Source organism: Myotis daubentonii, chromosome 3 (genome assembly GCF_963259705.1).
Source record: "Myotis daubentonii chromosome 3, mMyoDau2.1, whole genome shotgun sequence".
Classification (NCBI taxonomy): Eukaryota; Metazoa; Chordata; class Mammalia; order Chiroptera; family Vespertilionidae; genus Myotis; species Myotis daubentonii.
In genome coordinates this window covers 203,759,278-203,771,640 of record NC_081842.1, presented here as the reverse complement: position 1 = coordinate 203,771,640, position 12,363 = coordinate 203,759,278, and the positions used below count along the sequence as shown (strand labels likewise).

The window sequence follows — 12,363 nt, the reverse complement described above, 5'->3', positions numbered from 1 at the left end:
TTTTTATGCTTTCTTGGTGCACCCCCTAGTGGTCTTTGTGTGCAGTCTTGTTGTAGTTAAACCTTGATTGTTGTCGGCAATACCGGGGGTGATTTGACCTCCAGGCTAACTGGCTATGAGAGTCCGCTGTGTCTGCAGTGGGAGAGCTTCTGTGCTGGATCTCTAGGGTGGTGCTAATCTAGTGTTTGCCTGAGGCTATCCGGCAAATGGCTCTGTGCAGGGCTTGGGCGGGGTGGGTCCCCGGGGATCTACAGGGCGGGCCGGAGCGATCACTTATGGCTGCTCTCAGTTCTGTCCCTAGGGACTCTGCCTCACAGAGTCCCAGCAACCGCTGCAAACCTCGGAGAGAAAGCTGCCTTCGAGTTCTGACCGAAGCCAGACAGTCCCGCTTCTCCCATTTGAGTCTGGGTCCCTAGAGACTCTCCCGGATCTGGAGCTCAGAGTCTGAAACTCCCTCCCGATTGAAAACAACAACGGCGCCCTCCGCCTCCAGCCCGCTCCGCGCGCACTCCACACCTGAGTGCTTCACTTCAGCACTGTGCCTCCTCTGAGTCTGGGTATGATATTCTCTTTCCTCCTAGTTGTAGAATTTCCCCTCAGCCAGCCTTCCTGTGGTTCTGGATGATGCCCATTTCGTCTTTTAGTTGTTTTTTGAAGTGGTCGTTCGAGGCAGCAATCTCCGGCGTTAACCTATCCCGCCATCTTGGTTTCTCCTCCTTTAGTCTTTTTTTTCTCTGGGAAGCTCTTTATTTGACCATCTATTTTGAATGATAGCCTTGCTGGATATAGTAATCTTGGTCTGAGATCCTTGCTTTCCATTACCTTGAGTACTTCATGCCATTCCCTTCTGGCCTGTAGCGTTTCTGACGAGAAATCAGGTGTCAGCCTTATGGGAACTCCTTTGTAGGTAACAGTTTTCTTTTCTCTTGCTGCCTTTAAGATTCTCTCTTTGTCTTTAATTTTTGGCATTTTAATTATGATGTGTCTGGGTGTGAGTCTCTTTGGGTTCTTCTTGTTTGGGGTTCTCTGTGCCTCCTGATCTCGTGTGATTTTTTCCTTTACTAGGTTAGGGAAGTTTTCTACCATTATTTCTTCAAATACCTTCTCTATTCCTTTCTCCCTTTCTGCCTTTTCTGGCACACCTACTATTCTAATATTGTTATGTTTCACTTTGTCCCACAGCTCCCTTAAGCTGTCCTCCTGTTTTTTCTTTTTGGTTCTCTAATTGAGTGGTATTTTCAACTCTGTCTTCTAATTCACTGATTCGATTCTCAGCTTTCCCTAATCTGCTGTGTATTCCTTCCAACGTATTGTTTATTTGTGTTATGTCACTCTTTATCTCAGACTGTTCTTTTTTCATAGTTACTATATCTTTTTTTATATACTGTTGAGCATTTTTAACATCATTACTCTGAACTCTGTTTCAGATAAATTTCTTATCTCTGCTTCATTTATCTCTTCTTCTGGAGAATTCCCTAGTTCTTTCATTTGGGGGTTGTTCGTTTCCTCATTTTGGTTGTCTGGGTTTGTGACTGTGTACTAGGTAGATCTTCTACACATCTCAATCTCTAGTGCAGGACAGTGTTAACGGCTATTTCTGACTAATTATATCAGACAAAGAGTCAAAGCCTCCATAGACCGCCTCTGTCCACAGACTAATAGGATTCTGACTTGAATTTCCCCCAGGCAATCATCCTCAGGTATGAGGAGAGTTTTTTCAACAGGGTGGGGCAGTTGCTTCTGCCTGGAGGTTGTTACTTTTAATCTCTTAAGTGGCCTCAGGGCAAGATGTTTTTCAATAGGGTGTGTCACTGTCTTCCCCCTAGGTAAGGCAGATGTCTATGTGGGAAAGATGTCCCCTGCTGCTTTTCACAGCTAGATGTTATGTGGGTACCTTTCTCGGAGTTGGTGCTCTCTGCCAGGGAGCCCAGCTTCGGGATTAGATCCCAGGCACCCCTTCACAGCTGAGATATCTCTCCAGGACTTAAGTTGCCGTCTGTGGGTGCTTGGCTAGCCCTTTTGTGCCTCCGCACCTCTTACCAGTCTCTATGCGGTCTCCACCTTCGGTCCTTGGGTATCAGAGTTCTCTCCTGTGAGTTTTCCATTGATTATTCAGGAAGCCTTTCCGTATTTCAGTTGTAATTCCAGCTTGTTCCTGGGAGCATGTCCATGCAGCATCCTCCTATTCTGCCTCCATTTTTAATCTCTCTCTGCTTCATTCTTTTTTATTGCTGAATTTATTTATCCATTCATCAGTTGATGGACATTTGAATTCTTTCTACTTTTTGGCTATTATAAATAACTAGGAGCCCAGCACACGATTAGAAATCGCGCGGCTGCCCACCCTCTGGTTGGGCCCTGCCTCCCTCTCCAACCCTTGAAGCAGCTGCAGCTGCTGTGATCAGGCCCTCCCCCAGTGCAGGTGTGCGGAGGCCCCTGCTACCCCGCCCCTGACACTGCACGTGCAAGCTCCTGTCTGGTCGACCCGTTATGGTCTCATGGTTAATTAGCATATTTCTCTATTTTATATATCCTATCTAATAATAGACAAACATGGTAATTAATCGTACCTCTGACACGCTTCCCATTGGCTAATCAGGGCAATATGCAAATTAACTGCCAACCAAGATGGCGGCCGGCAGTCAGGCAGCTGAAGCGAACAGGAGGCTTGCTTGCTCCAGTGATGGAGGAAGCCAAGGTTCCCCGCCTGCCACTGCCGGCCTCTGAGCTGTACTCTAAGAAACAATGTTGCAATTGTAGAAGCTAAGCATACCCCAGAAACCTGCTTTCAGCCAGCTGGCCTCGGAGCTGGAGCTGCAACAGTGTTTCAATTATAGAAGCCAAACAAACCCAGATACCTGCTTTCAGCAGCTGAGGTCTCAGAGCTGGAGCTGAGCCTCAGAGCTAAAGTCGGCTCTCAGTTCCAGTGACAGCCATAGAAGGTAAATAAATCCCAGAATAAAAAAAAAAAGAAAAAAAGGAGAGGTTGGGAGCTTCAGTCACCCGCCAGCCTGAAAACGGCCCTCAGCCCCTCACCCAGACTGGCCAGGCACCCCAGTGGGGATGCCCACCCTAAAAGGGCTATGGCCAGCCTGCAAACAGCCATCAGCCCCTCACCCAGGCTGGCCAGGCACCCCAGTGGGACCCCCAACCTGATCCGGGACACCCTTTAGGGCAAACCAGCCGGCCCCCACCCATGCACCAGGCCTCTATCCTATATAATAAAAGGGTAATATGCAAACTGACCCTCACAGCAGAAAGACTGGGAATGACTGGTCACTATGAGACACACTGACCACCAGGGGGCAGACGCTCAGTGCAGGAGCTGCCCTCTGGTGGTCAGGGCGCTCTCACATGGGAGGAGCTCTGCTCAGCCACAAGCCAGGCTGATGGCTGCCAGTACAGCAGTGCTGGTGGGAGCCTCTCCCGTCTCCTCAGCAGCGCTAAGGATGTCCGACTGCAGCTTAGGCCTGCTCCCCGCTGGCAAGTGGGCATCCCCCGAGGGCTCCCGGGCTGCCAGAGGGATGTCTGACTGCCAGCTTAGACCCAATCCCCCAGGGAGTGGGTGGGCACAGGCTGGGCTGCGGGCCCCCCCCCCCCCCCCCCCCCCGTGCACAAATTTTTGTGTACCAGGTCTCTAGTTTTATATATATATATATATATATATATATATGCTGTGAGTGTTCATATACAAGATTTTGTGGGCCTATATTTTTATTTCTTTTGAAGAGATTATATACCTAGGAGTGAATCTGTTAACTGAAAGTTCCATTGTCATTCTATTTTTAATTTATATCAATTTGAAAAGATCTTAGAATCCAGTGGGCCTATCATTTTGTTCTACTTTAAAGAAAGGGATGAGCCGTAACCGGTTTGGCTCAGTGGATAGAGCGTCAGCCTGCGGACTGAAAGGTCCCAGGTTCAACTCTGGTCAAGAGCATGTACCTTGGTTGCAGGCACATCCCCAGTAGGGGGTGTGCAGGAGACAGCTGATCAATGTTTCTCTCTTATCGATGTTTCTAACTCTCTATCCCTCTTCCTTCCTCTCTGTAAAAAAGAAAAAAGAAAGGGATAAAAAAAGGATTTTGATATTGATTGTTTGATATCACTAGTAGGTAGATAATCTAATCATTCTGTTTCACCATTAACACATTGAATGATACTAGCCATAAATTGAAGCTTTTATTATTGAACAAAACTTTTAATCAGTATGTGAAGACCTGGGATTTCTGTTGTAAATGCAGTGAATTAGTGAGGGTTTGGTTGCTGTTACTAAAAGAAAACTGTAGAGGTCAGTGAAGTACATTAGAGAAGTAGTACCATATAGCTTCTTTTTTTTTTCCCTCCAAAGTTTTAAATTCACTTCTAAGAGTTTGTCCCAAACTCTTTGTAGGCTCTTATGAATTCAAAGTTTCCACATTTATACTTTATCCTCCAGGGACCAAACTGCCACTTTTATTGACATGTATAATTTAAAAAAACTTTAACAAAGCACTTAATATGTGTCAGGCACTGTTGTAAGTTAATTTTAAAAGAATTAACATGAATTAGGTGCTGTCATTATCTTCATTTTTATATGAAGGAACTGAGGTGCAGAGATATTTAAAAAATTTGCCCTCCTTATAAAGCAAATAAATTTCTAAGTCAGACTTCAAACCCAAGCTGTCTGATCAAGAGACCATACTGTGAACCCTGGCTGGTGTAACTCGGTTGGGCATCTTCCCATGCACTGAAAGGTCTCTGGTTCGATTCTCAGTCTGGGCACATGTCCAATATTCGGGCTCAATCCCCAACAGGAGGCAGCCCATCTATGTTTCTCTCACATCGATGATTCTCTATCTCTCTCCCTTCCTCTCTCTCAAAAAAAGAAAAAAAAAGTCAATAAAGTATCTAAGAGTATTATAGAGAAATAGAGTACAAATTGTGAAACAATTCTCTGTACTGCCTCTCAAGTATTATGCAAATATAAGATATTACTTGCAATTATTACAGTTAATTAAAGCTTTTGTTTATACAGATAGTAATCAGATTTCTGCTGAATTCTCAGAACCTACATTAGAGTAAATATAAATATTTTAAGGAGTGGAGAAATGAGAAGAAATCCTCATGTTCCCACCTTTGTGCATCATGTGATTACTGGGAGAATAAGGGACTTTTGTTTTTATGTTAATCATAATTGAAACCATAATACTTAATTGTTGGTTTGGTTAATTAGTTCTTTTTCCACCCCATCCTTCCATCCTGTCCCCATGGCTAAGATGATTCATGGCAAAATTTAATTAAAAGTAATATTATTTTTAATTTTTGCAACAATTGAAGGGGTTCTAAGACCATATAAGATCAATGTTGGGAGTCTCTTTGGGTCTAGGTTTTTTTTCTCCTTGCTTTAGGAAGAAAAGTAGGGTGGAGTATTGTGAATTGGTTTGCCTTAAAATGTATCCTTAAGAGTAAACATGTGGAAGAATACTTGCATCCTCTGTATGATTTTGATTGTTTTAGTTGAATGGGAATGAGTTATGGGAAATTAAAAGATAGTGGAGAGATCTGACTGGTTATTCCTTCATTCTAGAGTTGGGTCAAATAACTGTGTTGATGGCCATGCAGGAAAAATATCCAAGTGAGAGAAACTCTCATCCCACTTCACCAGGTGAGTAGTCAAAGTTTTCTGGGTAAATTCTGACCTTTGCGCTGTTATTTTATAACAGAAATTTTCTTTAAAGGACAAACTGAGCAAGCAAATATTTGCTGAAATGCTGGTGTTAATATTTAATTGTTGGTTTTGTTATTGAGTTCAATAACATGGGGCTATATTTAAAGGAAAAAGAGGTCTCTCCAAGACTATTTATGTCTGGTCGTACAGCGCTTACAAGACCACGTGATTGATTGAGACAGGAGGACACATAAAGGATTGGAACAGAATGACTTTGGAACATAGTGCTATTTGAAATCAGAAAAACACAGCATAAATTACTGTGCTCTATGTTGTCTTTGTAGTTTTGTGAGTGGGTCAGTCATTTGCTAGCCCACAAAGATTGGAATTCTTCTTGAATGCCAACAGTCTCAGTTGTATTGTCACAGGAGACTCAGGAATTTGTCTCTAGAATGGATTGACAAGATTTTGAAAACTCAGATATACTAAAAGGATGTATTAAGTATATATATTAAACCTATATAAATATATATACACAATACACATTAACTAGATATGATACATTTAATTAGGAAGTAGCATTCCAAAAATAACTTTTTGAATTCTGTGGTATTTATGAAGAAAAGGATACATTTCCTTCAATTAAGGGTATGTCTTATTTTATTTAATTTTAAAATCCCATGGTGCCTCAAAGCAGACATTTGGTAGATAGTTGTTCTGTTTGCCTAGGCATGCTGCCTTGCATATAGTAAGCACTTTGAAAAGCATTTGCTGAATCAATTTAAGATTCATTCAGCAACTATTTGAACATCCTTATGTGCCGTGCACTGTCTTAGACTGGATTGTACAATCTATAATAATAAAAGGGTAATATGCTAATTAAACCGGATGTCATTCTGGACCAAGCCAGGGCGGAGCAAAGGCCCAGTCCAGGGTGCCTGCCAGCAGCCATAAGAAGCCCAGGTCCTGGGTGCCAGAGAGAAGCCGGTGCCGGGGGAAGGAAGGCCTACTCTTGCACAAATTTCATGCGTTGGGCCTCTAGTTTCTTATAACAATTGTGTGTATAATGCAAGTTTCTGGAATGTAGCAATTCCTAAGAAAGCTCAACTTCTTTTTATGGTTTTGTCTTCAATAGTTTTTCATTTCATTAATAATGGTTAAAGTTTGATAAGGATGCTACTGATAGTATGTGATATGACACAAGAAAACTTCAGCTTTCAAACTTGAATTTTGAAATAAGCATAAGCCTCTATACACCAAACATACTTTTAGCAAATATGTCTTTAGAATTGATATATGGAGTGGGTGCATGAGAAAAGTGGTTAGTGGTGAGGAATGGAAGATTAGTAAAGCTAATAACAGAGAGTGGTTTCTAGTAGGAGGCCAGGAACATGGTAATACAGGTCCTCAAACAATTTTTACTATTTCAAAAGGCCTGGTAAACTACACTGACTAGAGAGGTAACACTAGATAGACTGACCAAGAGGTCAAATTTCTTTGCTTCTGGCTAGTATTACACTAATTTAGTATAGTTAACACTGGCTAATCTTACGCTGATCAGAAGATCTGATTGTTGGTTATGTCTTTTATTAAAGATTATTACATGCCCTGACCATTGTGGTTGGAGCGTCATGCAGTACACCAAAAGGTGGCGGGTTCGATTCTAGATCAGTGCACATATCTCAGTTGTGGGTTCTATCCCCAGTTGGGACATGTACGGGAAACAACCAATTAATGTTTCTCACATCCATGTTTCTCTCTCTCTCTCTCCCTTCCTCTCTCTAAAAAAATAAATATTAATGAAAGACTTTCATTTAAAAAAAAGATTACTACAGATTACTACATGTATATAGATTCTTTCAAATCAGTCAGTTCACTGTGACCCAAAGGATAAAAGGAGTCTTTAGGTCAAATTAGGGTTCCTTCAGTAGAATGCAGAAGTAATGGTAGCTCAAAAAGGAACAAAAGTAGAAAGAATTAGGTGGCTTGGAAGAAGGGAATAAGATGATTGTGTTCAAATATTATTGGCTTCACACTAGATCAGAGAATCTGTAGAACCATATTTTCTGATTTCATCTTAAACTCTGATACTTTAGTCAATTAAGTGAAAACACATGAATTAAATAACTGCCATTACCTTTTTTTTGTTTGTTTTTTGTTGTTTTTGCTTTTTTCTGTTTGTTTTTTTACATGGGTCATCAGTTACAATTTAGAAAAATTATAGTGGTTTTAAAAAAAATAATTTGAGCCCTGGCTGGGTAGTCAGTTGGTTAGAGCATTGTCCTGATATGCCAAGGTTGCGGTTCCATTCCCAGTCAAGGCACATACAAGAATCAACAAATGAATGCATAACTAAGTGAGACAACAAATCTGTTTCTCTCTCAAATCAATCAATAAAATTTTTTTAAAATAAATAATTTGAATTTAAATCTTTGTTAGTAAAGTCAAATAAATTTCATCAATCTTATATCTTACCCACTCAGAAACTTTGTTTGGTTGGTTGGTTGGTTTGAGGTGTTTGTTTGTTTGTTTGTTTGTTTTTGCATTGCTCTCAAAAGCTCTTCAGGTTGACTTTTAAGACTCACCTTGATCTGGATTCACCCTACTCATGAGGGCACTGTGGTTCAGTCAAACAGTGGTTTTCCTATTACCATAGGGAGCATTTGGAAACATACAGGGTAGTTTCAGGTTGCACAATGATGGAAGGATGGGTGGGCTACTCCTGGCATTTAGTGGATGGGGACCAGGAATGCTAAATCATCCTTTATACATTGTCTTGCCCAGAAGGCTAACAGCACCCATTGATAAACCTTGTAAGAAGGAAGAATGTGGGTATTGGGATTAGAATAACCTAGGTTCCAATCTCAGTTCTATCCTCTGTAAAATAGGGGTGTTAATATGATAATACTTTTCAGTAAATAGGTAGATGAGATCGTGTTTATAAAGTGCTGTGGCTTCTAGATTTCAGAAATGGTAGCTACTATCAAATATTATTGTTTTCTGTCTCAGTACTCCTGGATTCCTGGTAGGCCTTGATTCTGTCTTTGAACATTCTCACCTCTCATGCTATTTCCATTTAAAATTAACAAACTCAGAGTTGCTGAAATAGGCACAGGAGAGAGAAGGGGGTGGGATGCTGCTATTTCTCACAAGTTTAAGTGATTTTTTAAAAAAAATATGTTTTATTGATTTTTTACATAGAGGAAGGGAGAAGGATAGAGAGTTAGAAACATCGATCAGCTGCCTCCTGCACACCCCCTACTGGGGATGTGCCCGCAACCAAGGTACATGCCCTTGACCGGAATCGAACCTGGGACCCTTCAGTCCGCAGGCCGACGCTCTATCCACTGAGCCAAACTGGTTAGGGCTTAAGTGATTTTTAAAAAAGAGTCTTGTGGGGTTGCATCAGCTGGTTCACTCTAAAGGTAGAAATGCTACTTGTTTCAGGTTCCATTGTAATTAAGAAAAGCAGTTCTCTGGGTTGTGAATGGCAGACTCCAGTTATCTCGGAGGCCTTTCGGAGCCGCTTCAGCCGTTGTTCCAGTGTTACTGACAGTGGGGACACAGCCATTGGCACATCATGCTCAGACATGACAGAGGGTAAGTTTGGATTAATAATTTGATTACCAGTATGTGTTGTCACTTTCAGGTTGTATGCCAGGTGTATTGTCGTTTCCAGAACATTCATAAGTCAGTCCACTAAGTCTGCCTGATACTTCTTATTCCATGCTTCCAACAGCTGGTCCCTTCTCTCAATTTCTACTGTTTGTCCTATCACAAACAACGTCTAATCTTTCCTCTACTGCCAGATTAATCTTTCTAAAAGCCTGATTTCATAGTTTCCTTTTTCTGCAATCCTCACTTGTTTCCATTATTTACAGGATAAAATTCAGAGGCTTCAGTTCTCTTATGATCTGGCCCTGTCCCACCTGTCTTTTTGTTGTTTGTTTGTTTGAGTTTTGTTTTGTTTTTGCTGCAAAAAGCCTTATTATTTCCATTTGGTCAATGCATGGGAGAGGGCTTTCAAGGTGGTTAAAAAAAATGGCAAATAGTTTTCAGGGAGAGGCTCAGGTAAAAGCCAGACTTCTCTAAATAAAAACAACATATCCCATATACTAAATTTTGAAAGACTTTGAAAATTGTGCAAGGTAGTGACCTTTTTAAAAATAAGTGCTGTCATTTTGTTTCAAAGTGTTCTTAACCGCAAACCATACTTCAGGTCCAGCTTACTTTCTAGTATTTTGTAAGGATCAGGCAGTTTCCTTAATATAAATAAACAAACCCAATAGACAAGTGACAAATGCAGACAGACTTCACTTCTGTCATCCGTAGGTGGACCACACTCACCAGGAAATTAGAAAAACTATATTTTCCTGGGTTAGTTAGTACCTTTTGGGCTTTGGCATTACTACTTTGGGGGTTATGGGCTCAAAACTGAATTTGGTGAGTCTTGAGAGAGAGAGTGGTGCTGTGAATGGAGAATGGAATGAGGTGTTAACTAACTTCAACATATTAGCAGCCCTTCGTAGCAGTCCCTCTCTTCTGTTCCAAAATTACATTTTTGGAGCAGGAACTGCTAGTGAGAGTGGATACTATTATGCTGTTATGGGGGGTTTTAAAAAATACATTTTTTTATTTTAGAGAAGAAGGGAGAGGGAGAGAGAAACATCAATGATAAGAGAGAATCATTGATCGGCTGCCTCCTGCATGCCTCCCACCAAGAATCAAGCCTGCAATCCAGGCATGTGCCCTGACCAGGAATCGAACCATGACATCATAGATCAGGGTTCAACCACTGAGCCACACTGGCTGGGTGTTATGGAGGATTTTAAGTAGAGAGCTTCCTAGTCTTGGAAGTCCTTTTTAAAAAAAATAATTTAAACAATATTCACTATTGAAATGTTTCACAACCTACATACTATTTTATTTTTTTAATATGTTTTTATTTATTTTTTAGAGAAGAAAGGAGAGGGGGGGGGAGAGAGAGAGAGAGAGAAAGAGAGAGAGAGAGAGAGAGAGAAAGAAAGAAACAGAAACATCGATGAGAAACATTGATTGGCTGCCTTCTGCACTTCCCCTAGTGGGGATTGAGCCCACAACCTGAGCTTGTGCCCTGACTGGGATTGAACCAGTGATCTCCTGGTTCATGAGCCGAAGCTCAAACCTGAACCACACCGGCCAGGCTGGTCTTGGAAGTCTTCATCATCACCAGTCTACCTGTTGACTAGTCCTATATTTAAGTTGTGGGACATCAATGACATCCTTTGACTGAAATGTCCTTCTCTCTTGGTCCTGAGAGACTAACGCATATTATATTTTATTGATTTTTTTACAGAGAGGAAGGGAGAGGGATAGTTAGAAACATTGATGAGATAGAAACATCGATCAGCTGCCTCCCGCACACTCTCTACTGGGGATGTGCCCGCAACCAAGGTACATGCCCTTAACTGGAATCGAACCTGGGACCCTTGAGTCCGCAGGCTGACGCTCTATCCACTGAGCCAAACCAGTTAGGGCATTGCCTATGTTTTTAAAGAGCTGCTTACAAACTCATATGAGAAGATGGTCGCTCATCTGTACTCATATAATTCTAGGAAAGGTTATAGTGTCTGTCCTTGGTAGCTGAGTATGTTCTTTGTTGATTGATGGAAAGAAAAAAAGAAACAGATTGGTAGTCCACTCTTACCATGGTAAATGCGCTTGGTTTAGAAAAGACTACTGGGCATAATTGAAAAGGGAAGACATTTATATTCCTTTCCCCTTACTCAGTTTTCTGCCTGAGTAAGGTAACAGGTATGTTTTCTTTCTTGTTTTCTTGTAGCCACTACCCTGGCATGTTAGTACTGTGACCTTGTAGTTTTCTTCAGAGTAGCACTTAAAAGTTGGAAATATGAACCTTCTATGGCAGGGCTAATAAGAATTGTCTTCCAGGAGTAGGAAGGAGCTAAAAGAAACATAAGTCCAGTCTGAGGGAAAAGGGGAAAAAATCACAGTTGGATACAAAGGGGTAAGTGAAAGGCAAAATACAAGTTAGAGCATTTCAGTGTGTACCCACTTGAGAATGCTCACTGTGCGAGAATGAAACCTGAGAGTTACTAAGAATAACTTCACATATCCAGGCAGTCGCTTCTGGTGTGTGGGAGAAAGAACAGAATCTTGATTCGATGCTGTATTCCCTGCCTTGGCTATAGAGCGGCACTGTCCAGTTTGCCTTATTCTTCAGATGGTTTAGACTCATTCCTCACCTTCACTGGGGAGCTTTTGGAGGTCACAGAGGATGCTTGCAGATCTTGGAAAGGATATTTTTATTAGATTGGATTATAGCTTAGAGGTTCCCAGCTCCCAGAAGAGTAGGACCTAATCCATTTCCCTTAAGTAAGTGATTGTTTTTTTAAGTTTCTTTTTCTTTTTTTTAATATGTTTTTATTGATTTCAGAGAGGAAGGGAGAGGGAGAGAGAGATAGAAACATCAGTGATGAGAGAGAATCATTGGTCAGCTGACTCCTGAATGCCCCCTACTGGGGATTGAGCCCACAACTCAGGCATGTGCTCGGAATCGAACCCAGAACCCTTCAGTCTGAAGGCCAATGCTCTATCCACTGAGCCAAACCAGCTAGGGCTGATTTTTTAAGTTCAGTTTTCAGCTTTGTTGACTGGCAAGATTTTCTATTAAAATACAAGGGATAGAGTATAAATTGAAAGTGAATCCAGTG

General features: G+C 41.5%; 1 protein-coding gene across 8 annotated transcripts in view; it reads left to right on the top strand.

Moving 5' to 3' along the window:
- CEP85 (centrosomal protein 85) overlaps nt 1-12,363 on the top strand; it is a 36,874-nt gene that overhangs the window by 6,519 nt on the left and 17,992 nt on the right. For 3 of the 8 annotated variants that reach the window (XM_059690705.1, XM_059690699.1, XM_059690697.1), the window contains exons 2-3: nt 5,570-5,647; nt 9,098-9,250. The exons of 1 other annotated variant lie outside the window; for it this stretch is intronic. In XM_059690705.1, the coding sequence (XP_059546688.1) occupies nt 5,593-5,647; nt 9,098-9,250 (208 nt within the window). In that variant the 5' untranslated portion in view covers nt 5,570-5,592. Of the gene's footprint in view, nt 1-5,569; nt 5,648-9,097; nt 9,251-11,837; nt 12,026-12,363 lie in introns of those variants that run through there. 4 more of the 8 variants (XM_059690700.1, XM_059690701.1, XM_059690698.1 and 1 more) reach the window with 3 other exon arrangements.